Raw genomic sequence first — 27872 nt, 5'->3', positions numbered from 1 at the left:
TTCCTCTCCCCGTCACCCCCCCCCCCCCGCTCCTACTTTCCCCCCTCCCCCCTCCCCCCTCCTCTCCCCCCTTCCCTCCTCTGGCTGAGCCAAAGATAACTCACAGAGAAGCCGTGTGTGACTGTAATCACTTGAATCCCCTTCCTCAGGAGAGGGGACCAGCTCACTCCACCAGGAGCTCTCACACCAGTCTCTCTGGATCATGACACGTTCAGAAGCTGGCTAGGACACTTAGTACCTCATGGCAATGCAGAGTGTGTGTGCATGTGTGCGTGCGTGTGCAGGCGTGTGTCACCGTCTGCCCGACTGCCTCCATCCTGTGTTCTCAGGTGATGGGAAGAGTCCAACTAAGACCTAGCTATGGACAATTACGACACGGCTGTAAAAGTGTGGAAGTGTGAGGTGGAGGCTAAGAATGAAGTCGCTCCTGCTGTCTGCATGCAGTTCAAAGCCAAATGTTGAGTGAAGGGAAAATTGAAAAGAAATGAAGTGTGTTCACTTGACACATGTGACCCAGGCTGGTGGAGCTGAATACAGCTGAACCGGCAGTGGAACCACAGTCAGTTTACATTACCACCACTTCCTGAGGAAAAACAGAGCTGCAGGGACGAAGAGAGAGAGAGAGAGAGAGAGAGAGAGAGAGAGAGAGAGAGAGAGAGAGAGAGAGAGAGAGAGAGAGAGAGAGAGAGAGAGAGAGAGAGAGAGAGAGAGAGAGAGAGAGAGAGAGAGAGAGAGAGAGAGAGAGAGAGAGAGAGAGAGACAGAGAGAGAGAGAGAGAGAGAGAGAGAGAGAGAGAGAGAGAGAGAGAGAGAGAGAGAGAGAGAGAGAGAAGGGTCGTGCCAGAGGGCGAGGGAATTGTGCAGGCCAAATTCTGCCTACTTTGACAAAATTATCTTTTCAAGGAATTTTTGAGTTTCTTCTTCTCAGATGAGATTGGGTCCATACAGCAAATTAGTAGACTGATTAGGCCCAGATTAGTACAGGCTGATAAGAGATTGGATGGATATACTGTTGAGATTAAGAGGATAACTAGATCGAGTGACAGATGAATTTGTGCATCGCATCCTTTTCCCTGGCTCCAAGTCCCCTTTGTAATTAAGGCTGTAAGGTGTGTGCATAATCAAATAAATAAATAAATAATGATGCCAGAATTATGTGATAATGAATTAATACATTACAAGAACTGAATAAAGAAAGCAGCAGCTAATTGCATGAGATGAGTCTTTTTTTCATTAGCTTTTTGAGAGGAAATCTCATTATATGCATCACAAACTATAATGCCAGATGAAATCCAGCTTAAGAAATATGTAAATCAGTACACATCTTGAGTGAAGAAAATCCCACAGGGAAAACAAAACAACTTTGGAATCGCAAGATGTCATTCTCACCCCGGCTGTGCAATCTCGGAGCTCTCCATCGCCTAGTAACTTCACCCTCTTTGCAGTTAGAGTATTGTGAAGTGGCCTCCCTATTCTCACCAGGAAAACATCTCCAAGGAGTAAAAGCCAAACTCGGTCCAAGGACCCCAGGGCTGCCCACAGACCTGCCTGTTCCTCCCCGTGTGAGGTGTTGCACACCTGTTTTAGCCACAGCCCTGTTTCTGCCAGAGCCCCCCAGCGGAAGTGGTTTGCTGTCTGTCGGAGAGAGTCACAATAATCACTTACCCTTGAGATTCTCTGGGTAAATTTGTTTTTGAGATTTGGGTCGGGATTGATAAATTGCTTTTCATGAAGCAATTTATTTGTTTTACCGGATGATTTCAGCGATGAATAAGGGCATGCCTCGTTAGCAGGAAGGGTAGAGGACTTTTGGCTCTCAATGAAAGCTGAACTTACAGCAGCACTGTTTTCACTCCTGTTTCCGCAGGATTGTTTAGATACAAATGTTCCACTAGACTATTAAGATTTGTATTGTATATATTTATTGGCCTTTCCTTTTTTTTCCACCTGCCGCTGTGAACACAAATAATTGCACAGCAGTAATTGCACAGCAAAAACAGAGATGGGTTGATTATGCTGCGCATAATTATTGTGGAAAACAGTCTGTCTATTAAGCTTTCTAATGGCAGTAATGCAGAAAGCAATCCAATTACCAATAGTTTGTTTCTCGCACAGAAAATACAGATTTCTCTCTATAACGATGATCCTCTCCCGGATGCTGCGTCTAATCGTGTGCGAGAGAGTTCGCGGGGATTTGCTGGCTTGTTATCGTGAGGCGAAATGTTCATGGGGTTGAAGAGGCATCTGACGTTCAGACTGTGTTTCGGGGGGGCTGCTTGGCAGCCAGGGAGTCTGATAGCTCCTGAATGATTTATCCAGGGTGCAGGGCGGTGGCCACCGAGACCCTGGCCTCGTGGTGCTGGTCTGGGGACATCTCCCTCCAAACAGCAGCCATTAGCCGAGAGGGCGGAGGTGCTGATGGACGCCTGGACGGGGGTGTGCTGAAAGGGTCCAGAGTGCCCCCACCACCCACCACCCACCCACCACCCACACACACACACAGCCCCCTCCTCTCAGACACAACACCCCACATCCACCCCACCCACCCCCCTCAATAAAGACCAAAGAGAGATTTATACAGATCAAAGTGCAGAACTTTTTAATTAAGGGAAGAGAGGTTAGAAAGAGAACGATAGAAACAACCAGCCGTTTTCCTATTAAGGAGAAATGTCAAGCGCGGTGGCAAAGCGATAGTCTGCTCGCCTCCCTTTGTTGTCCCCCCTGACGTTGCGGGCTAATTTTTCATGGTTATTTGAACTGGAAAATGAAAGAGAGGTTTGCGATTATTTCCCTATAAATGACAACACAATCGCATTACGCTTCAGTACAAACACAGAGAGGATATTGCCTTTTCATATTTCATGTGAACGTAATGGATGGGATATGCAAAGAGGAGCAGGGAGAAAGACAAATGGAGAAAGACACCAGCTTGTGTTTGATTTGTATTAGCAACCGACCTGATAGGCAAAGGAAGAACAGAATATGTGGTAGCAGTCTTGTGGATGTTTTAAAGTGTCCCGCACAATGTATTCATTGAATTCCTTTAGTGGATTGCTATTAGCAGGCAGACAGGGGTGAATGGTAATGACAGAGAGACAGTGTGAGGTAGGAGTTAGCCTGTATATCCACTTCTCTCTGCTGTCCTGTAATGCATCATATCCACAGCATGGGAGCTGGAGTCACCCTGAGGGGGCTCTGTGAAAACACACACACAGACACACACAGACACACACACACACACACACACACACACAGACACAAACCCAGTGGTGGGGGAGTTAGACATGTCAGCGTCGAAACAGGAACTGTGTCTGTTTATAAGTGGACCATCCTCGGAGGTCCAGTCTTTCTGCAGCCTTTACTACTTGCAGAACTAAGCAGGCCGGGAGCATTCAAGTGCACAACACATCAATGATAGCCTGTATCTCATATTTTGGAATCAAATTGATTAGCTATATTGGTATTCATAACCTTGGAACATTCCGTTTTATCTAGCCTTACGCTTTTATAAACAAGCAGCAAGCCGGGCCGGGTAGCTAACCATGTGCATCGAGCCGGAGAGGCCGATGGGCAGTCGAGAGCGTCCTGGTCTGAAGGGGTACCCTGGGTAATGCTGTGTGTGTGTGTGTGTTTACGTGTAGAGAAGGAAGGTTCATGTAGATGTTGCCATGAGGGAGCTGTGTGAGCGAGGATGCTAACACGCGCCGCGGTCGGTTCTCCACGGTACGCACATCCAGCCATGGCCACATTGATTTTCGGAGCTAATACCTCCACAGAGCGCTCCGCAGCCAGATGGATGCACTACAAAGATATGCAAATTGCGCGCTCAATAAATCGACAGGCGGAGATCTTTCTCAGAACGTCCACTGTACTGGTCTGTAGTGTCTAAAAGGAGACGTGGACAGATAAGTACCTGTTAATGGACACGCGCATACACACACTCACACACACACACACACCTGCCTGCCTGTGGGCTGAAAAACACTCTATCAATAATTCCACGTTGAAAAGATCTTTATAAAACTACCGTTGGAGAATGTGAAAGATTAAACAGCATCAAATCCAGTGTGAAAGAACTCATACAGCACATTCAATAACCTCCTAATCTTCCTGGGCTCCTTCAAGGATGTTGTTTGCGGAATATCATTTGGGTGTATGCAAAACAAAGCAGACTCCTTTCAAATGCAGTGTGCTTATTAGTGACATATAACACAAAAGTCTCCGCATGTAGATCATATATAATAAATCCGGGGAGATGTAAAAATGGGGCTGTCTTGTTAAGCACAGCAGGGCTTGTATGTGGCTGTGTGTGTCTCTGTGGAGGAAAGCTCTGAAGCTCGCTCTACCTGGTAATTAAAGTGGGTTTGTGGCAAAAGCCAAACATCAGGAGAGATGAGCTATGAACAAAAGAGCTGTGACAGTTTCAGGTTATGTGATTTTTATGTCCCTTTTTTTTTCCTTTTTTTTCCTTTTTTTTTTTTTGCCAAATGAAAAATCAATACTTTTTCCGGGTGATACATATTCAGAGTGCTAGCCATTCTTCCGCCCTGATGGGGAGAGAGGAGGGGGCCGGGGCCTGTTCGTCTGTCACAACTGTACCATCGCATTTTCCGACCCACTGGTGAATATTTCAGACTTGATGTGATTGCCCTTCATGACAGCGGTGATGCTTTTTTCATAGTCCCCCGCCCCCCTTCCCCCTCCCCCCTTCCTGCCTTAGCCCCCCTTGGATAGAGAGAACCCATTGTGGTGTTAGCTTGAGGAGAAAGATCCATTAAAAAGGAGGTTTATTTAAAAAGTGCGTGGTAGATAAACATAGATACACGGTGGTGGTGCTGGGGGGGGGGGGGGGGTGTGACAGAGACAGAAAGGGAGGGACTGGGAGTGACGGACGGGGTCCGTTCTGTCTTTGTGCCTCGACAAATGTCCCCCGGCCATGGGAGATGGAAGAGTAGTGTCCAGGGGAGTGTTAGCCTCCTACCCAGGCTTTTAGCCCTGCGCCGAGCAGGGAAAAGCACAGCCTGGGTCCCCCTTTGTCCATCTAATGTGTGTTTGCGAGGCTACTGGCATTCAGGACAATGTGTAATGGCTAGTCTGAGCTGTGTGTGTGTGTATTGTGTGTGTGTGTGTGTGCGTGTGTATGTGTGTAGGTTAGCTGGGGCAGGAGAGAGAGCAGTCCCTGGATGTTCACTCCCTGTGCAGCCACATTAACCCAGATCCTCCTCTACTCCATCACTCAACTAAAACACAAAGAAAGAGGGAGTGGGCGAGGGAGACGTGGGGAGAGTGTGGAGAAATGGAACACCCGTCATTTCATCGCTTGTATTTGTAATGTGTCTAAACATATCATTTATATGGGCAATCACTCTAATTAGTGTAAATTCCTCAGGGACAACACTTTAGGGAAAATATCTGGTGCTATTTTTAAAACGGGTAACGCCGTGTACTTCTTGTCCTTTCTGGTTTCCCTGTGCTCGCTGGCGAGCTACAAGGAGAGAGCAGCTCCATCACTACTGATGTCCTGTTTACAGTCCTCTGCTCACGGGACGTGTTCAACATCCACAGCATTTACGCATGTCATGTTTGGGAGGGGATGTCAGAGCAGGTAAACAAAGTGACGTTTATTTAGAATCTCCGGATATTCCAGTGGCGTGTGTAAATGAGATTCCATCCCCCCCCCCGATTAGAGGCTTCACTTGGCCGCCGAGAGAATCCATTCCGTGTGTGTGACCCCCAGCGACCTGAATGGTTGCTGTGTGTCCACTCAAATGGCCAGTGACTCTGAAAGGCCAGGGGGATCAAATTAAGTGTTGCTTGGAAGGCCTGGGGGGGGGGGGGGGGGGTCGGCTGGGGAGCGCAGGGAGAGAGAGGGGAGGGGGGCACCGGTATTGTTCTAAGGCAGTGTGAGCCATCCCTGCTGTTTGTGATTAACTTGCTGTTTAAAGTTTTTTAGCTATTAGCTGCCCCTAACCCTGTACCCCCACCCCTCCTCCCTCGTCCCTCCTCCTCCTCCTCCTGCGCCTCCCCCTCATGCCCCCAGCCTCATGGAGACACAGAGTATTCATTCACATTGAGATCTTGAGGTCACGGCAGGGCCAGTGGGGAGAGAGCACCATGTCCTCCCTGAGACAGGTCAGGAATCTAGCACGTAACTCTGCCCCACAGCGACTCAGGGACGCGGGTCTTTGAAGCACAGAGGTACCCTTCTTTCGTTCCTAAATATCAGAGAGTATGCATGTGTATGTTTGTGTGTGTGTGTTGGAGAGAGAGAGAGAGAGAGAGAGAGAGAGAGAGAGAGAGAGAGAGAGAGAGAGAGAGAGAGAGAGAGAGAGAGAGAGAAAGAGAGAGCGAGCGAGGGACAGGGACAGGGATTTGAAGGAAGGAAAAAGAGAGAGTGAGACTCCACAGAGCGATGGAATATACAAGACACTCCTCTTTGGAGCGTGTGCGTGTCTGTGTGTGTGTGTGGCAGAGGGAGATATCCGTATTGGGCCGTTTGGTCAGCATGTGTAGCGTGTTGGTGTGACGCTAGTGTGCACAGAGTATGAGTCATAGGTGGTGTTTATTGGAGCAGGGCTTAACCCGATGCCCAACACATGTCGGGCTTACTTTATTTACAGCTTGTCTTTACATTCACAGGTATTTTTAAGGATACATTTTAGATCTACAATGACTGTAACACAGTCATTTCATATTGCTCCATTGCATATTGATATTTTAAAAGTATTTGTATCCTACAAATGAATATTCATCCCTTATTTCACTTGAAATGGATCCTGTAACTGGTCAGCACTAGCGTTGGAGTCTGTGAGTAGCATTAATGTAGTAGCTGTGTGGTTGTGTCATGTTGTGGTTTACTGGTTTTTCGTAAGTGAAAGCCCACACCTCCCCACCCCTCACCTCCCCGGTTAGGCAGCGCTGTTCTGCTCACTCGTGGTTTTCTGACAGCCAGCCCGTCAGGAAGCCAGCGAGGAGGGGTCTGAGTGTGTGTGTGTGTGGGAGGGGGGGAGAGGGGGGAGGGGGGGGGGGGGGGGGCGTCCAATTTTTGGGAGGCTTATGAGTGTTTTTCTGTGTGTTGTGGTTAAAAAGGAGGAGGGAGGAGGGGGGGGGGGGTTTGCGTATGGGGCGTAGAGGTGCTGATATGAGGAGCGGACAATGCATGAAAGACCTCAGCATGGGGCCTGTGTCCCATTGTCCCATAGTGGCCTCCTGTCACTTTCATTTTACACCCCCCTGTCCGAAGTCAGGCCAGCTTTGATATGGGCTAGAGGTGCAAGGGATGATGGGGAGGGGGGAGGGGGTCAAGGGTGTCTGCAAAGGGGGGGGGGGGGTTAAAGAAAGAAGTAGGGGAGAAAGATAGAGTCTGTGAGGTGTGTAATAAGATTGCTTTTTATCCGACAGCGCCGCGTTAAAGAGAAGGAAGCTGTCCGGGCCTGGATAAAGCAGGGGGGGGGGGGGGGGGGGTGAGGGGAGTGCACCTCTAATTTACAGAGAGGCGCTGTGACACCTGGTTAAAAATGATAACAACAGCCTCAATAATCATAATGAGAGTAACGAGAGCTCAGTCACACTGCTCGGCACTGGAGCCCAGAGAGTAGCTGAGCACAACCCCCACTGCCGGTGCTCAGCTCTGGGGAGGGAGAGAGAGAGGCACCGCTCAGCCCCCGCGCTGGTGCTCTCGGTCTGGGCAGGAGAGAGGGGAGAGGGACAGGCAGGCGGGCAGGCAAGGCAAGGCAGAGGAGCATGATGATCATGAGGGAGAGACATGCAAAACAGAGCAGGGAGCACTGGAGCCACTTTCAGGTAGGATTGCTTTTCTGTGTTTCACGAGGGGAGTTATCAGGGCTACAGGAGGGGAAGATTATCAGGATGAAAAGGACTTTGACTTGGTGATTTATGAGAACAGTATATACATGTATATATATATATATATACATATATATATATATATATAAATATATATGTGTGTGTGTGTGTGTGTGTATATATATATATATAAATAATTATTTACTTTTGCTCTCCTGTCTGAGCAGTCCTGGAAAGTGCAGTGGTTGCCATCTATTATTTATTTGGCCGTTTGTGCCTGTCAGGATGATTAGTATTGGTGTAATCACTGTTCTACTGGGGAAAGGACGGCTCCTCTCCCTCCACTGAAGGCAATGTGACTGTCTTCAGAGTCTCATCTTCACCAGACGCAGCCTGCCCCAGCATCTGCTTTTGTCATCTCCACACATTTCTTCCTTTTCCCCTTCTCCGTGTGTCTAACTGTCTGTTGCCGCTCCGCCGCCCCTCCCCCTCCTCCTCCCCCTCCCCTCCCTCGCCCCCCCCCCCCCCCCCCATTAGTGTGTGCGAGTACCTCGCTCTCCCCCAGCTTGTGTAGGGTGACACCTATGGGTCTGACTGAGGCCCTGCACTCACACACCGGCGAACGCAGAGAGAGTGCAGCGGGGGGGTTTGCGTGTGTGTCCAGCGAGCAGACACTTTCTTTTTTTCTTCTTGTTGTTTTGGAGGGGGGGAGGGGGGGGGCGGTCGGAAATGTGCCTGTTTTCTCCGAATGTCCTAGGAAGAGAGAGAACATTTAAAGGAGAGAGAGAGTGAGACAAGTGCTTTGCGCGTCTTTCTTCGTGTCTTCAGTCTCTGCCATTTTAGCTGTGCATGGGGTCTACTGCGTGTGGGTGTGTGTGTGTGCGTGCGTGCGTGTGTGTGTGTGTGTGTGGTATTATTTTACATGCAGCGTGACACTCCAGCATGATAGAGAGTGTGTAGACAGTACAGACAGACAGAAAGGGTACTCTCATATTCTTCTAACAGACGAGTGTAATCTCTGTGTCCACCCTTGGTTTGTTCAGCTTGCATGATTAGATTAACAGAACAGTTCCATGTCATTGTATCAGGAGGGTTAATGAAGATGATTAATTAGAAGACAACCTTCAGGCTATTGTCCTTTACATTTGGGAGATTTGGGTTAGAAATGGCCTATTGCCATAGCTTTGAGTGTTTCTCCTCGTCTATTTTAGTTCTAATCTATGACTACGTTTTAGTGGCTCTCCCATTTGCATCCTACTCTCAGGCCACTAGTGACCTTTCATTAATTATGGCTGGCCCAGCTTTAATCATTGTGTAATACCGTTGGAGATGAGGAATAGGCACAGCCATTTGCCACTTAAGGATGTAGCGCTGCTCCTGGAATTAAATGTCTGCATTTCTGCATATATTACGGGAGGTTACCGCGCGGCGTGTGGTGAAAGTGTCATACATCTTGATTAAAAACCTAAATGACGAAGTGCTGCGAGCAGGAGGGGGGTGTGGGATGGGGGGCTGGGGAGGCGGGGGGGAGGGGGGGGGAGGCGGGGGGGGGGGGCACTTCCACACCCCGCGAGAGGTCCGTCTGGGCAGCGTTGAGGTGACAGCTGTTGTATTCAGTGACGTTTGAATAGAGTTTGAATGTGGACTGCCGGTGGCCGCGGCGCTGCGCTGGGGGAACACTGTGGAGGCGTGGAAACAGAAAGCGCGCCAGTGAAGGCTTGCTGAGAGCGATGAACGGCCCCGTTTTCTTTTTTTCTTTTTTTGAAAGGTGTAAAATTTACCTGGGGATTATTTTGTAATCTGAGCACTTGTGTGGCTGTATGGTATCCTAATTTAGCAGGACTTGTGTGGATTTGTACAGGCGGTAGTAAGAAGGGATTTCATGGCTCGGAAGCTCTTCTCTGGTGTTCCGGGCGATGCTTGAGGTCTGCTCCCCCAGCACAGGATGGGCTACATTGGTTGGAAACTGCAGGTTGCCTTGGAAACATAATAAAAATATGGTCAATAATAAAAGAATGAAAAATGTATTTATGCAAGGGGGATCTAGGGAACACTTAAATGTTCGTTTTACTGGGAGCCAGTTATCCCTCTTAAATACCTTCATTTAAACACAGGATCGGTCTGCTGCTAGCAATAATGCCTAACAACATAATCCATACACCAATCATGCTACAGGAGGTTCCTCATACAACAGGAAGCAGGCAGGAAAAGAAGGATATTGCTCTGGCCTTTCGCTTGACACAAAGGTGTTTTCCTTAGACTTGCTCTGTCAATGAGATTCTCTCAAGAGTCACAGTTATTACCATGACAGGAACAATAGCAGTTATTGCTATGAAAGTTGATTGTTCAGCATGTCTTTGGTGAAGTAAGGATACAGAGAAATGCTTTGCAGGCCTTACTCAATCACGGTGAATTGAAGAACACGCCGCCCTCTCAAATATCTGAACATTCCCTCTGAGCCATAAGAGTATCTCTGGCAGGATGTACAGCAGTGTTGGTATGTATTTCAGTATTTCATTAGCTACCCCACAGTAACAGGCAGTGATTCTGTGCTTGTCAGGGTACATTGGTGATATAGATCCCAAAACTCTGGTGGGATGTGAAGTGCAGTATGATTGAAATGGATAAGCCCTTGACAAACACCTCCTATGTGTGTGTTTGAATCTGTGATTTACTTTCGTCTCTATGATTCATAGACTATGGAAGCACCAAGTGTAATCCTTTCATAGATCTCTTATCAAAAAGGGGGTTGATATAATAAAACGTATAACACAAAAACCAGAACTTCCTGGTGAATGCATGTCCATTAGATGAAGCAGATTTGATTGGAATGTTCCAGAATCTGTGGCGAGAGAATATTTCTGATAGTAAATTTTGACTGGGCTTTGAAATAGTATTCAGATTCAGATTACATACAATATTACGTAACTAAAGAAGTCCGAGTGCTCTGGACGACGTCAGGTCATAAAAATTGTGTAGGTTGTGGTTTTTCAAGTGGTGAGCTCAGATCAGATGAGTGTTGACTGCAGGGCTGAATATTTGAACAGGACATTTCAGAAGCTGTTGTTGTAGCATTGTCAATATATCAATAGCCCGTCCAGTAGAGACCTGAGCGTGGAAGCGTTTTCAAAAGAACATTTAAGTACATTTGTTGAGAATTAGCTGACTTGTGTAATAACTGATAGGGCTTATTGACTGCGGCCCAGTTTACTGTTGTCAAATCAATGCTGTTGCGGGCCAGTCACACTACTTTTAAACAAACTTAACAGGCGAAGGGGGTGCTCAGGGGGCACTGGAGAGAAATAAAGAAGATTGATGCCCTTTTTATTATCAGTTTTTTTTGCCATCTTTTCCTCTGTGTTACTTACAGATGGCATTATCGGAGATCCATTGTTTGGACTTCAGTGCCGCTAAAAGGCCTGATATATTGAGCTAAGGCTTTTAAGGTGGTTACAGGGGATTTCAGCATTTGACTTGGCAGAAAAAATAAAATAAAAAGGCTGGTCTAAAAGTTTTAAATATTTATGATTTGTATTTTGCAATAGCAAAGTAGTCAAAGTGAAATGAGCCATGTATTGGTAAGTAGCCTAGCAGACGGCAGCTGGGGAAAGTAATGTATGAGGAGAAAGAAAGAGAAAGATCTTTCTCTAGAAACGCACTCCTTTTTTCATCCTAAATTCTTTTTCCTGTCTGCCTACTTCAAACCGCTTTGGAACAAATTTGTATGTTTCTACCACATGTGTGCGGTTTCTATAGTTTTACGTTCATATTAAACAGAGGAAGCTATAAAGATATTTATGTCATGGTCTTGAATAAATGAAGAATTATTACTCGGGGTATTGTAGAAAAGGAAATCTAATCTTACTTTGCATTTTTTATTATTATTATTATAAACATTTTGATGGATACAGGGAACTTAATTCTTCTAAATGCATTCTGTCTATTTGTGTTTTTATGAACACATTTTTTATTCAATATTTTAATCGAAATAAATTGCAAAATGCATCCATGTAGATCAAGCAGCACAGGGCAGAAAGCAGATCCCGCCCCCTTTGTCTGGTAACCTTGTAACTGCGTGTCAGCGAATGTAATTGTTGTAAGCTCCTATAGAAAAAAAACGCTGCCGTCCCTTTAAGTGCTTCCACCAATTCTGATGCCGGGTTGATTTACATATCCTATCCTCTCCTCCCCCTTCAGGAGAGCTGAGCGAGGATGTGGAGGCTGCCAGTGAGACCACCACAGAACAGGAGGACCAAACCAAAGACAGAGAGAGTGGGGGGGAGAAGGAGCTCGCCAAAGGGACAGGTAAGGCCTATATTTACACTACACACATGCAGGGGCACACTGCCCTTAGGGACCATGAGATGCAATGCCTAATTTGTTGTGAACAGTAGAGCTTTTTTGTCTAAACTAATTATACACATTCTGCCAAAATAGCAGAACCCCTTTAAGTATTATGGGTCTGTTTCAACTCCACAAATTACATTCATTTTAGTTACTTAAAAAGACCTCTGTTTTTTCCATGTAGGTCTTTTGTCATCACTGCACATCACATAAATTAAGCTAAATTGACAATTGAGAGATAATCCAGTCTGGACATGTGACTCATGTTTTGTGTTCTCTCAGTGGGTGATATGGACAGAGAGAGGCCTGGATGCATAATTCCAGCTCTACCACGTGTGTGTGCACATGTGATGATTCTGTCGCCCCTCCTCCTCCAGCTCCGCCCTTCCTGCTATGATTGGGTGTGACAGAAACACTCACCTGTGCTAAATGCTCTAAGACAGAGAGGTTTTTTCTACAGGGGCTTTTTGGTGGCAGGTGCAGGGAGTAGGGAAGGAGGGAAGGAGGAGGGATTAGGGGAGGAGTTAAAGGCATGGTTTAGGCACATCGTATCATCCATCTATGGATGCTTAAGAAGTTAATTAGCTTTTAGGTTTTTTATTTGAATACTCAAATTTGATGTTACCAGTTGATTAGTTGGGGTTTTCTATAATTCAGTTTAGGAACATTGCTAATGCAGGGTTTGTGTGTGTATGTGTGTGTGTGTGTGTGCTTCCATGCGTGTGTGTGTGTGTGTGCTTCCATGCGTGTGTGTGTGTGGGTGCATGTGTGCGTGCGTGTTTGTAGAAGAGGAGGAACAAGGCCCACTCTGGTGGCCCAGGAGAGCAGGCTGAACAGGAAGTGAATGTGACTGCCCCTGACTTTGCAGGCCCTCTAGCCTTCTGTTAATGTCAGAGCACTGCTAGCAGTTGTGTCACCCCTTGTCAGAGGTCTGGACAGCCAATCAGACTACGCCAGAAGGACTTCTTTCAACATAATAGTTAGTACAAAAATAGTTAGTAGCATTACCAGTCATTTGAATCATATTTTTTTAGGAATGTCATTTATTAGAGAATATTTGAAAAGCTTTGTGGAGACAGTGCTGACAGGCCTGGGGTGCCTCTTGGAGACTGGGGGGGGGGGGGGGGGGGGTGTTGAGACACGTCTTTCACACATACTGTGTGACCGTCCCTCAAGCAGCATGTGCCCTGCTGCTTATAGGTTACATGCTCTCAGCATTAGAACATGGTGATGGGAACAAGGAAGTGCACATTTTAATTTGCGATTTGGATGAACATTTTGAACTAGTGATACTGAGTTAACTGTGATAATAAAGTAATGGTTATAGCTTTTGTGGAATATGCAGGGCTGGCAGGTCATAGCTGGATTGACTATGATCTCCTACTGTTTTATAGAGTTGATAGTGACACCAGATGGGTAAGACTCACAGGAATGGAGTTGTTGTTTCTACTCAACTAGCTCCTTGAGTAAGAGGATGTTTTGATTTACAGTAGTCAGGTTATGAACAGAAAAAACAATTCAGGCCTCCTGCACACCTAACGTTTTTAAAAGAAAGTACAGCAAAAAAGTTCATCACACCTTCTGAAGCCCAATCTTTGCAATATGTCTTTGATATTCGAACTTTATTTTAAATGAGGGCGAGTTGTGTTGCGCTCTTTGAAAGGGCGACACTCCTCTTTGATGGGAGAAATAATGATATGCATGCCTGCCTGAAAATGGCTAAAAGTATATTTTAACACATCAAAATAAAGCACTTTAAAAAGCATTAAAATGAGCTGAGCGATTAATAATTCAGTCATACCTGTGGTGCACAGGAAGACGACTCCTCACATTAGGAACCCTGCTTTTTGAAAGGCATGCAATTTGATACAAGCATATTCAATTCCTTTCCTCCCCTCTGTCAGTTGCTAATCACCAAATAAGTGTGTTTCTGTGTTTTCACAAAGGAAAAGATGTGCTTGCATATGAAAAATGTACAGCTCCCCAGCAGCTTATTAGAAACGCTTAGTTAAAAATAGCGTGTGCATTAAGGGAGCAGGTCTGGAGCTCTGTTTGATGTCAGTGAAAAGGTGGGTGGGGGTGATGGGGGGTGGGGGGGGGTGGTGGTTGAAGGATGGAGGAGCGGAGGAGGAGGGGTGTGGGAGGGGGTTGGGGGAGCGGCGGCGGTGTTGTCAGCTGAGCATAGACAGCTCTACTTTACTGGAAGGTTCCTGTTAGACTTGACTTTTTCTGTGATTGATGGACGCAGTCGGAGCAGCCGTTCAGAGACGGCACTCCCCGGTCCTGTGTGGAGGAACAGCAGAGCCCACAATGCATCTGGGAAACAGAGACATACATGTTTCAGCTGAGGATTGTCTGAGGAGGCCTGTGTGGCAGATACTCCGCCGCGGCGTGTTTAGACGGCTGTGTGATCGGCAGAACTAACCTGATATGTAAGGGAGTATCTAAAAGGTGTTCTGTCTGCCTCTGTCTGATGTCGAGCTCTTTCTAAGGTCCGTCATTAGAACCATTGAAGTGTTTCCTCACATCATTGTCATGCAGCCGTTGGATGGTGGAAACATTGCTCCTTTACAAATGACAGCCACTGTCAAGCGCGCGGCATTGGAGGACACAGAAGAAAGGATTCCTCCTTTTTAAAGCCACTGTCAGTCTGATTTTCTCTTTTGAGTGCCAAAGCTCCTCGCAATTCATTAAAGTCATTTACAGCTGCATGAGAGGGCTGTGTAAAATGCATATGTATTTGGCACGTCATCTCCCGAAAGATGTATTCATTATTCCGTCGCTTTTCATGTGTTTCAAAGATCTCACACGCACGTGCACATACAAACACATAGGTATGACTTTCGTCGTTATTCAAAATGAGAAAAGGAAATGAGAAAACGCGTAGTCCAGGTGAACCACGACGGTGACGAAAACGCCGGCTGAAGCTCCAATGGAGCCACTTTCCCCCAACAAGCCGCCCAAGGGTTAGGGTCGTTCCTAATGCCGCCTATGAAATCTTCATAAATGGCCGACCGCGAGCTTCCCTCTCCTGACGCCTTGTTCACCTAGCTGAGGCAGCATTAGTGAGATGGGGGGGGGGTGCTGTTGGGGAACGGGACCCGCTCCTCGATGACGGCAGGAGGGGTGTTAATGCAGGAGCTGGAGGCACGGGGGGAGCAGGGAGGAGGGAGGTGGGGGGAGAGGTGGGGGGAGACGGGGAGGTGAACAGGGGGGCAGGAAGAGGGGATTGTTAATACACTTAAGGGCTGGGAGGAATGGCCACAATATGATTTGACATGTTTAACATAAATGTATGGGAAGGGTTGGAATTGAGGTGGCCTATATGGGGAAGTGGAAGGGGTGTGTGTGTGGGGGGGGTGGGGGACATGCATGAGAGCATGTGTGTGTGTGTGTGTGTGTGTGTGTTGGGGGGGTTGTAGTCGTCCGCAATTGAGCTTTATGAATAATTCTTCCCATACTCCTCCTTCCTGACTTTCAAATGATGGGAGCTGCAGCAGGGGGAGATGATATTACAGCGCAGGTCATCCGCATTCACACTGCCAGAGCACCCAACCAAATTGGTCCCATCTCTTTTCCCTTAAATATTTACTTATACCTATGAAATCTCCGTGATTGGATGAGTACGCAGGAGCCAGCTCGTGTGTGTGGGTGTGTGTGGGTGTGTGGGTGGGTTTGTGTGTGTGGGTGGGTGTGTGTGCGTGTGTGCGTGGGTGTGTGGGTGTGGGTGTGTGCGTGGGTTTGTGCTGCGCAGGTGAGTGGGCATGTTTGTCTGAGTGTGTGTGTGTGTGTGTGATAAATTGCTTGTGAGTGTGAAGGGCAGACTGAAAGAGGTGCAGGTCTGTCTGCTCAGTGAACATCAGCACCCCCTGGATGCAGTTGAGCAGTACTGCAGGCACTCCCTGTTGTGGCTTCTGGCTTTCTGGAGCCCAACTGCCACAGTTAACACACACTGTAGATTTGGACCAACTGACTGTCTTTTTTATATGTATTTATTGTAGTTTTAAATGGTCAAATTATCAAATTCATTAGCTTTATGATTAATTTTCAAAGAATTACAGTGGGGTCATTCTAGGGAGAAGCTGGTGATTATAGTAATAATGTCAGTGATTAGTTGACTTTGAACTCCAGCCTGACTGTAGTATTCATTAGATACACTTCAGTATGGAACTTGCAGCACACTGCAGCAGTCCTGGTTGGCTCTTAAAGCATGCCATCTAGGAATGTGCTTACAGTAAGTGGTATCACATGACGTCAGGGGAGGGCTGTGAAATGTTTACATATTCATATCATGTCCTTTGAGCGCTTGTCATCCTTCAAATTATAATTCCTTTTGTCTTTGAAGATAATAGACCATAAATTGTCCTTGTTTGCTAGCCAACTCCCTGAAAGATCAGTGTTTATGAGTTTCTCTGTGGCTGGTCTAATAGGCCTTCATCGTCCCACAGCAGTGTCTGCCTGGGAATGTCCTCTAAAGGTGAACGCCATGTCAGCTCCCTGCTCAGCGGCCTGAAGATTAATAACTCCGCCGCTAATTAATATCTTCTTTTAATTTCTTCCTTCTTAAATGTGTCATTGTAGCAGTGATGCCTGTAGGCCTACACAAACCACTCTTCCTGCCTCTGTCTGTCTGTCTGTCTGTCTGTCTGAGCAGTAGAGCTTTCTCATTTAATAAAGGCAGACTTATACACCAAGGATAGAAGGAAATTATGAGCTTCAATATGAAGTCACTATTGCGTGAGGTTTTGGTTGTAATTTTCTTTATTTGAAATTAATTGATGCAGAGTAATTACCTGAGAAATAGGAGGTAGAATGGAATACAGTCTCTTTTGTCGCTCTGGGCTCTAACACAGGGGTTGTAGATTAAAAAAAGACGGGTAGAAAAAAAAGATAATATTCAGTTATTGTTAGGATATGCATTAATAGTGAATGACTCGTAGCACAAGGGAGTTGGACCATCTCTCCATATTAATGGTTAAATTGCTGAGGGACTGGAGGCGGCTGTGCCCCTTGTCATCTGGTGCACAGGGACACCGCGAAGATATGGAGCCTGCTGCAGTCATTGAGCCCCATGGTGTGGGGGGGTGGAGAGCTGAAGAGGGGCAACGGCTGAGGGGTGGGGTTCAGGAGATGGGTGGGGCACTGTTCTGTGGAGGAGTCCAGTGTTGTGGACTTTGGAAGCGATGGTTGTGGTCAGTTGGCGGCTTGGTCTTGGGTTGACTGGTGGTTATCAGCAGGGAGGAAGCCTAAACTGTGGTTGACTTGTAATGACTGGAGGCATTGGTCCAGAAGGGCAGGAATGGGACTGTGGAGACTGGAAAGACAGGGGTATGGCGACCATATACATCCTGTTTCCAGACCAGCTGGGGAACAGTAGAGAGAGCGAGAGAAAGAAAAACAACGAGACAGTGAGAGAGCAACAGAGATAGACGTAGAGCAAGAGTGAGAGACATAGATAGACAGAGAGAGATAGAGAGAGAGAGAGAGAGAGAGAGAGAGAGAGAGAGAGAGACAGAGAGAGAGACAGAGAGAGAGACAGAGAGAGAGACAGAGACAGAGACAGACAGAGACAGACAGAGAGAGAAAAAGAAAGAAATAGAGAGAGAGTTCCACACCCCCCCACACCAAGGCCCATCCCCTCTGTTTCTGTGTCTCTTGTTCCGGTCCCAGAACTCATTCTCAGTGTCCGGTTAGCTCCATATCCCAGACTATTGACTCCCAAGGACATGTCAGATCAATGGCACGATGGCAGCTGTGATTGCATTCTTTTAAGATTTCAATGGCAGAGGACCTGTTGTGTTCATTCAGGCTGCCTTGTGTCGCTCACTCACTCCAGCTGCCATCTTTTTTTCCCCCCTCTCGAAAGCACAACAAGGCTGGGATTGCTCCAGAGAGCAGGACTGTGCTGACAGCCCCCTCTCTGCCAGAGTAATGCAGCCCAGCTCCGGGAGGTGAGACAAGGTGCCAAAGTCCAATTCACTTACGGGACTTGACAGCACAAAAGCCCCTGGTTTACGGAAAAGGGCCATGAATTAATAATCACCTAATTGACTCTTAGTTTTTTTTCTTCTTCTTCTTCTTCTTCTTCTTCTCTGCCTTTTGTGCTCTCAGATGAAAGTCCACTCTGTGCATCTGTCAGAAGAGGTTTGTTCTGGATGTTGGCTCTGTGTTTAATGACCGAGATGGAAAGGAGAGGTCAGGGTCACTTCCAGGGTCAGGGAGTGGGACCCTGGGCAAAATGCTGAGTGTGGATGGTGGAACTGTTTACTTGGGATGTTAGATGTTAGAAACACATGCTTCAGGACACTTACTGTATTTGCTGCTGCTGGGGAACAATCCTTTCCATCACAGGGCCAGCTCAGAAAGTTTCAGCGCAAGGTCACACGAAAAAAGCTCAATAGGAAAGCACAGTGCCAAATGTCCTCTAATAGTAATTTGACAGGAGAGACAGCGAGATTTGAATATCAAACATCTTGAATTACTTGATTGTCATTTTATACAGCGTATTCCATTTCAAATGACCTCCCAAGGGCATGCAACTGGTGTGACAGAGAATAGTGGTAGAGAATGATTCAGTAGCTCACCTACAGACATCTCCCCCCAGAGTAAGTGGGCATCACTGAGTTGAAGCCTGTGTGTAGTGCAGCGCTGTGGGGGTCCTGGGTGGGAGGGGCAAAGCCCATCAGGACCCAATGTTCTGGTCACGAGCCCCTTTAATGGATCTGGTCGGCCCCTGTTTTCGCCCATGTTCAGATACCAGCCCAACCGTGCTCGCGTTCACACTGCCTCACACAATTTCTATCGTTCTCTTCTTTCGTTCCGGTATGTTCCCAGTCTTGCACTGTGTTGGTATCTTTTTTTCTCTCCCCTGGACGTGACAAGGGAAAACAGGATACAGTAGCTAGGCTTTAGTCACGGGTCTGGTGGCAGGAGAGGGTTGTGGGATTCTGAGGAGAGAGCGATTGATCAGATTTATGGAGTCCTAACAGGCCGTGACGAGGTGAGGCTATGCCCTGAGCAAGCCTCCCCAGCCTTCATACACTCTCTCTGCCACACACACACGCACACAAACACTTAAACAAGCAGCAGATTTTTTGGGCCCTCCTTTACCCCTTAAAACAAACAGCCCCTCATCTCAGCTCTCTCGTGTTAATTGAGGATCAGTTAATTGTATCACTAAAATGCTAATTATCTAACCATGTTTATCCTCCTCACCACTAGGCCCAGAGCAGGCTTGTGTTTACGTCCTCTCATGTATAGTGCCACTCAACTCCCTTATTGTCAACATGGCTGACTGCTAGAATCACTTGATTTTTGCTACCTGTTTTGTTCGGCAGTTTGGGACTTTAGACACAGTCTAAAACCAGGTGCTGGTAATATTATCATCTATTATTGTAGATTACATAGGCCCCTGTATTAAAGTGTTAGTGTTGGCCAGAAGCCTGCCATACCGGATTGTGTACTGTAGCCCATCCTCCTGGCCTGATAGATGACACCAAGCTCATGGTGCTTTCTCTCTCTCTCTCTCTCACTCTCTCTCTCTCTCTCTGTCTCTCTCTCTCTTTCTTTCTCTCTCTCTCTCTCTCTCTCTCTCTCTCTCTCTCTCTCTCTCTCTCTCTCTCTCTCTGTCTCTCTCTCTCTTTCTCTCTCTCTCTCTCTCTATCTCTCTCTCTCTCTCTCTCTCTCTCTCTCTCTCTCTCTCTCTCTCTCTCTCTCTCTCTCTCTCTCTCTCTCTCTCTCTCTCTCTCTCTCTCTCTCTCACACACACCCTCTCAGACCTCAGCTGCCTCCTCCTCTCCAGCTGCTTGTCCTGTTTTGAGAGCCTCTTCTCAGCCTGTTCCCATATGGGCTTTTATGACCTCGTCTTTATGTGTGAGGAGGATTTCCACTCCGACAGTGACCGCTTAGAGAACAAGTTCGTGCCCTAGACGAGCGAGCGCTCAGGCAGGAACGGCCAGGGAGGAGGAAGACCTTCTGCTTCCCCGGCCTCGGGGACGCACAATGCCCTGTCACGCAGTGTGAGGGCCGTCAGAGGAGTGTGGGGACACGGAAGGAGATGGGGCTGAGACGAGGGGAGCTGCCATGACAGGAGTGGCAGAGAGGATGGAGAGCGGGAGGGGACAGTGACTGAGAGGTTCACGTCAGCGAATGGGAGCTTCCTTTTGTTTAACATTTCCTTCGTTTATTGGTGGATGTGTTTAATGGGATTGGCTGTGACTGGGTCCTAATAGAGCCTCCTTGGCTGATCCCAGTGTCTCTGGGAGATCCAGCAGGCTGCTCCCACCAAAGCCAGGGGCCCCCACTGGGTAATCAGCTCAACTGCCCCCCTCCTGATTGGAGCTGACATTTTAATGTCTGGAGCAGGAGCGTGGTCAGCTCAGCTTAACCTGACCCCCTCCCCCCAATGCCCCCCTGTTCTCAATTTGCCCTTCCCGGACTGTACAAATCAGACCAAATTTAACTCTTTATGGCCTCGTTAAGGGCCGGCAAGACACCTCCTTAAGTTTCACAGTGAATTCTTTCCGCTGGCGGCAGGGTGGTGTGGTGTGGCCAGCTCTTTCGGCTGGCTCCGGGCGGATTTAGCTCCTTTACGAGCATCGGCTTAGCCCAGTATTTCTGCTCAGCTGTGTGATGCCGCTCTGTTTTGCCGCCGCTGTTCTGTCAGGTTTCCTCTTTCTCTTTCCATCTGTCTCTCTGTCTTTCTCTGCGCCTCTCTCCCTCCCTCCCTCCCTCTCTCTGGCTCGCTCTCCTCACTCGTTTCCTTCTCTCTGTGCTGCTTAGTAGGGGCAGGGGACGGCCGTCTGGTTGGCTGAGTGAAGGAGAGGAAGCGTCCGTCTGTATTGTTAATGCTGGTGCAGGTTGTATTAGAAGGATTAGCTGTGTGAGTGTTCCGCAGGCTAGCAGAGCCCGCTGGAGCCTGAGGTGACAGTAGGCAGAGACAGAAGACGGGCAGCTACCTGACAATTAGCCCGGTTTTACATCTCAACACACAGTGAGCATCAAAGCGTGGCTGTCTTGTAACATCCTCTGGTGCATATGGATGCTAATCAGTAGGCTAATGCCGTATTGGATCCCTCCGGCTGTTTTTTTTTGGGCGGAGAACAAGGTTTTGTTTCTCCTCAAAATTCATCCGGCTTCCTGAGATGTGAGCGAGGGGGTGCAGGGGTGCTAAGCCTCGTGCCAGCGTTGGCTTGTGAAGGAGTCCAGGAGTTTGGCTCGGAGGATGCCGGAGCCCGGGTGTGAATCTGTCTCTCCATCCACTCTCTCTTTGTCACAGTCCACTTGGCCCGACCCACAAACCACTGGAGGAGGCTTAGCTGGTTACAGAAATTCCAATTAAGTGTAGAGTTGCACTGGCACTCACTTGCTGTGTAGGCACAAAGAGCAGGAGGATTTGCCCAAGCCGGGTCAAGCTATAGGTCACTGTTTCCACCAGGATTTCAGAGGATATTGGCTCCACAACTTCTAAAGCTCTAACTGCCAAGCCAAATTGCACCTCTTCTCCCTCCTCTGACACGATTTCTATTTCATCCCCAGCATAAGAATCTAGAGACTTCAACCCTCTTTGGTAGCAATTTAAACTGAAATGTATTTTGATGAGGAGTAAGCTTAAACAGACATTTGGTCATGAGTGCCGTGGATGTTGACCTCTTCCCGCGAGCCCCACATCCCCCACTGCTGCCCTAGGAGTTGCTAGCCTACCTTGGAGGCCCCTAGGCCCAACTCAACGTCCACTGGCCTTTGGTTCAATTGTACCCATGTACAAGATACATATATGTCTGTTGTCTTCTGAGGTAAATATTCAGTACATTCCCTCCTTGCTATTTTTCAACCACGTGTATTCAGTACTACCCTATTCACTGTATTCAGTAGAGAGGATTTTACTAACTTATTCACACACCTATAAACACAGTAACACCGGATACTGGAAATATGCAAATCAGCCATGCCCACCTGTACAAGGCAAGCTGTAAAGGAACAGCAGCAAAAAAAACAAAACAAAAAAAAAACGTAATTAGAGGAAGCCAGATTTGAAGAGGGGTTTGAGACTGATGTGGATCTCTCTTCACCTCACCGCTGTCTGATAAGATAGCGAGGCGATGTGTTTGCCTTGCCTCGAGTTTTTGGGCGAGTCTCTCATCTCCAGCACCACTTCAAACACGGGCGTCTGACGTCGAGCGAGACATAAAGCTGGCCGTTTCGGCAAACGAATGTTTTGATGACACGTCGGAGGCGGCGTGTGATGTCCAAACGATGCAGCATTGGGAGAGACAAGCCGTCAGAGCACCTGGCCCGTGTGGGTCTGCGCTGGCATGGAAGGAGGAGGAGAACGAGTGTGGGGTTTTTGAGAGGGGAGTTGTGGGTTTGGCTGATCAACTGCTTCCCTGCCCAAGTCCCATTAAAAGCGGTTATATCACATTTAAGAAAGACATTTCCAAGCCCTTTATCCACATGCTCTATTGATTGACTTGTTCGTGAGCTGCCAAGTCCTCACCTAGTCTTGACGAGTCTATCTCTTTTTTCTCCTTCTGTGTGTGTGTGTGTGTGTGTGCCTATGTGTGTGCAGCAGCAGCATCCAGCCAGTTGGAGAGGGACCAGACGGGTTCTCCGATCCCTTCCAAGAGGCCCTCCTCCAGGTCAGAAGCCACAGAGAGCCCCCTGTCCTCCAAGCGCCCCAGGACCGCCGACAAGAGTGCCGCGGAGCAGGTGAGACGTCCTCTTTTGGCACTCCCACCTCAACACAAGTGTCACACTGAAGGAAAGATGGTCACGTTTGGCAATACTGACACTTAGTTTTCCCAGCTCTTTGAACTTGGCATTCAAGCCAAGGTTGTCCGAAGCAGCAATTACCATGTGCTCATTACAACTCTAAAACGTACACATTAATTAAGCAAAAGGAACTTAAAGTTGTACTTCTAAGCGTTTTTAGATGTTGGAATGAAGCTGCCCCTTTTTGCATAATGCATGACTTTTTAATCCTCTTAAAAATTAGTTTTTCCCTTTTTTTTTATGCTGCGGTTGCATTGCTAATTGTGCAAAAGGTGAAAATCAATATAGCATTTGACAGATGAGAGAGCTTTGAAGTGTGTGCCAGGAATGACTGGTGCTTTCGGTATTACCTACATGATCACAGACACCTGCTCCGCAGTGAGGAGGAAGCTCTCCTCTAGCTCCACCACCTCTCCCCCTCTCAGTGCCCACCCAGCTCCCCTCACCGTCCATCTCACACCATTAACCTCCCTGTGGCCTTTCCCTCCCACGTCTCTCCCTCCTCCCCCTTCCCACACTCTCCCTCCCTCCCTCCCTCCCTCCCTCCCTCCCCTCGTCCAGATGTACCAGTGTCCCTACTGCAAGTTCAGCAACACGGACCTGAACCGCCTCAGAATGCACGTGATGACGCAGCACTCAGTCCAGCCCATGTTCCGCTGCCCGCTCTGCCAGGACATGCTCAACAACAAGATCCACCTGCAGTTCCACCTCACGCACCTCCACAGTGTGGCACCCGACTGCGTCGACAAGCTCATCGCCACGGTAAGGGCAGGACGCCGGTGTGAACCCGAGCGCTTGGGTCTCCTACACATGCAGAGGAGCAAATGCCATGGCTTTAATGGAGCCATTTAAGACTTCATAAATAATCGTACAGTACAAAGAACCAGCTGTGTAGCACCAGCTACACGCACTGTACACTGTACTCCGGCACGTCAAATGCATTACCTATTGTGTCTCCATCATGTATTTCTCTGCGGGAGACAATAAAGAAGCCTCTGTGTGACCTCAGTCTGTGTTTGTTCACAAAGGGCAGTGTGGCAGGCCCGCAGTAGCTGCACTGGTGGGTCAGGTCGTGGACCAGTGCAGGGGCAAGCTGCGTTCCCCTCCCCAACAGGGAATGACTCACTCAGCCTTACTCAGCCAGCCCTGCCCTGCCTCTAATGAAGCATGTCTCTCCTGTCTTCCCCCTGCCAAATTGATGACATTTGAGCCTTTATCCAAATACAAAGGATACAGTTAATTGTGAAATGACTCGAGGCCATCCCATTGACTAACTGGAAGTCACGTATTAAAGGGTCTGATTTCTGATACTGCTGCCATGTTCTGCTCTGGCTCCTAATGTGCTCGTAGTCAATCAGCCTTATTCCTCTGCCATTGTTATCCCAGTCAATTGAGATAGTGGGAGAAAACAAGGGGGGGAGAGGGAGACAGATTATTCTGTTGTTTGCTAGATGAGCAGCTCTCTTACCTCCCAGTCCATTTATTAGAACATTTACATTCTCCCCATGTCTATGATCGCCTTTGTGCCATTCAAAACAAAGGCTTTCATTATTTATATATTCAAGTAATTGTGACACAGATGAATTGAAATTTAATGAATACTTTTTTTTCTCTCTCTCTCCTTCTCTGCCTTATTGAAATGCAAGTTCTGGCAATGGAAATAATTGTATTCGCCATTTCTTTAATCTAGCCAACCTCCAGTATCCAGCTCATAATGAATGCAGTGATTTTAGAGAGAGACTATGTAGGGTGTGTGTGTGTGTGTGTGTGTGTGCACAGTCACACACCTCAGACTGTGCAGCGACATCTGGGAACGCAGAGAGCTTCCCCTGCTGTTCACACACAGACCCTGGTGGGCGTTGGTACACGTCCTGAAGGAAGATACATTACTAATACAACACCGATATGAGCGGGAACACAAAGTGTCCCTTTCTCCCCCCCGGGACAGACCTCACCTCATTTAGTTTTAATCATCATCAAAGGGAGATAAGCTTCTCTTTTTTTCCTTCTGTCTTACGTCCTGTAAATGACTGAGCAAATGTTGATGTTTGTTGTAGCCTGTGGAGCTGGATTGCTTGCAGGAAAGTCACTCAAGGAAAAGGTTGCTTTGCCTTCTGCCGAGCCCACACCTCAGCCAGGGTAGAAAGCAAATGGCGAACACATTAGTATGGAAGGCAGCAATCTTTTTTTCTTTTATAGAGATAATAATGCACTGAGCCTCTACGAGGGCTGCAGTAGAGAAACAGAGGTAATGTAATGCACATTAAAACCTCCACTTTTTTATAACGGCTGGATCTAGATGGAAAGGGGAACTCTATCCTTTTCACACATCTAGCAGACGAGCCTAATGAATTCTGAAATAGGTGACTTTTATTTCATGCCGACCATGCATAAAGATGCACACACTCTCTTTCACCCTTCATTTCCCCACCCAGTGCACTCATTCGCTCCTGCAGCCCCATAATACCATCCCCCTCCCTCTCCTGTCTCTCTCTCTCTCTCTCTCTCTCTCCTGCAAACCCATTTCTCTCATTACCCTCCCTCCCTCTGCTCTCTATTTCCTCTCTGTCTCTTTCCTTTTCTTATTCTCTCTATCTCCCTTCCTCCCTCCCATTTCCCATTTCCCCTTCCTTTTTCCTTATTCTCTCTTCCACACTCACTCTTTCTCCCTCATACACTCTCTATCCAACTCTTTCTCTATGTCTCTCTCTCACACACACTCTGTTTCTCCCTCCCACCCACCCTCGCTGTCTTTCTCTATGTCTCATTTTCTGTCTGTCTAAGATAGGGGTAATGAAAATAATTGTGCTTCATTAATTCTGAGTCTGGCTAGATGATAGCCATTTTGAACTATGTTTGCCAATTAGGCCATCCAAATTAAAAGTGACCTTGGGATACTCTCTGCACTTGCCTCTCGTCGCCTAATGAAGCGGTTGTCTAGAAACAGTCCACTTTGTAATGTAAATCACCACAGTGTTTTGTTTTTGTGACTCTCCATGCTGGTCGCATTAATTTGCCACTTTTCCTTTGGAGGAGAAGGAGGAAAGAGAGAGGGGAAGAAAAAAAATTAAATGGATGGATATTTTCCAGTGGATTTCTGATTGCGCAAATCACAAGGTGATGGACTAGAGAACATTTACTGTTCCACTTAACCTCAGAGCCCCTGCAAACCCACTGTGGGTTGAGGACGACCTGCCATGCAAAGGGAGAGAGGGAATGTTTGTTTGGAGCCGGAAGATATGTGCCAGAGAGGGGCAGGCTCTTTCACAGATATGTCCTCATTGGCCTCACTATTTGGAGGACGTGTTGCCACTGACAGACTTGCAGAGGCCACATGGCCTTTTGAGAGGCACAAAACAAAGGCTGGAATGCAAAGCTTAAAAAAAATAATACTTTGATGATTTGTTTATCTGTTTCACAGGATGTTCATCTATTATCTGTCCAATCATATATTTTCTCCTGGCAACGTGGCGTGCTGTTGTTATTTACTGATAAGAAAATATGAATTTGTTTGTGTTAATTGTTTAGGTAATTGCCGTTTGTTATTCAGTGGGAAAGGTCAGACTATCATTTTAAGCTTCTGTTTTCTGTCAAGATTTGATGTTGTGGAAAATGATATCAACTCGAATGGTATCTCAAATGGTACAACCCTATCTGTGATAGGGTTGTACATGAGAGAGCAGATGGTCTATCAGAACCTGAAATGGAGGGACAGTATAAAGAGAGATGGGAACAACAGGCACGGGGTGAAAGGGAGGAGAGAGTAAGGGGGAAAGGGTGGCAGAGAGGAGGTGGAGGTGTGAATTGAAATGCAGCATGAGGAGTAAGGCTGATTATCCTGTTTGGGGAGTTAATTGAAGAAAGGTGAAGCAGACAGTGCCTCATCTCCCAGCATTTTCCAATCTCAATCAGTGATTATTGTTAAATAGGAGCCGGTTAATGAGAGCTTTTGGAGAATTGTAGTCTTTTTGTATGGGAAAGAAGGGCTTTGAGTGGAAGAGATGGAATGGAAACGGAGTGGGGGTAGTATCTAAGATAGAAGGAGGTTGCTGTCATTCACACATGATTGACTTCAACCTTTTGAAAGCACAGAAAAACTGCCTGCTTCTCTGCACTTTTTAAATCAATATTCATTGCTCTTCAAATGTTGTAATAAATTTGGTAAAAGCTTTGTTAATAATATGCATCCATTTCACTGAATATAAATATAACTTTAGGTATTTGCAGCTTGTAGGAATGACAGTTTTTTTCCTCCTAAATGGACAGAAGTTGCATTACCCAGAATACCTAAGTCCATGACAGGATTGCTTTGCTTGCTTCCTCCATTGGAATTAGATGCCCTTTTTTCAAGGAAGAATTATTTAATTAGGATCTCTAATAAGCTTTTCAGTGGTCTAAGGTAGGCCTTTCAGCCCATCTCACTAATTGGCTGCAGCCGAACTTTAAAAGGCACATGACTAAACACCGGCCATGTTCACAGTGCAAATTATGGGAATGGCAAATAAATAAAAAAGTAAGAAGTAAAAGGAAATATAATGATTCTGTGTGTGTGTGCACATACTACATTTTGCTCCATCACTCATGTTGTGTGTGTGTGAATCTAGAAATGGACCCGCAGTCAGTTAAGACAATTAAACCATCTCACCTCTCTTTTGTGGACCAGGAAATGTTTAACATTATTCTCATCTTATCTTTCCAGGTGACAGCGACAGAAGTGCTACCAGCCAGCATGTTCATCCCCGTCCCTGGGTTAGAAGCACAGAGCACTCCCCAGGCCACAGCCAACTCTAGCTCGGATGAAACAAAGAAACTAAATGGTCAGTAGTTATCCTCAGTGTCATAATCATTCAGTTCTAGAGCCTAGTTCTTTGGACTTTCTGTAAAATTGTCCATTATTTGATTGGTCTGTGAAGGGTACATTTGACACTATAGTCATTACATGTTTTCTCTGAA

At 47.1% G+C, this 27872-nt stretch overlaps 1 protein-coding gene across 1 annotated transcript in view; it reads left to right on the top strand.

The window, feature by feature from the left end:
- Positions 1–27872, top strand: part of zfhx3b (zinc finger homeobox 3b) — a 102773-nt gene that overhangs the window by 61598 nt on the left and 13303 nt on the right. Inside the window, exons 5-8 of the mRNA XM_084682115.1 lie at positions 12003–12110; positions 22717–22856; positions 23481–23681; positions 27619–27736. Coding sequence (XP_084538241.1) covers positions 12003–12110; positions 22717–22856; positions 23481–23681; positions 27619–27736 — 567 coding nt within the window. The remainder of the gene's footprint in view (positions 1–12002; positions 12111–22716; positions 22857–23480; positions 23682–27618; positions 27737–27872) is intronic.

This window comes from Hypomesus nipponensis, chromosome 19, assembly GCF_054491055.1.
Source record: "Hypomesus nipponensis isolate SF chromosome 19, ASM5449105v1, whole genome shotgun sequence".
NCBI lineage: Eukaryota > Metazoa > Chordata > Actinopteri > Osmeriformes > Osmeridae > Hypomesus > Hypomesus nipponensis.
This window is presented reverse-complemented; position numbering and strand designations above follow the sequence as displayed.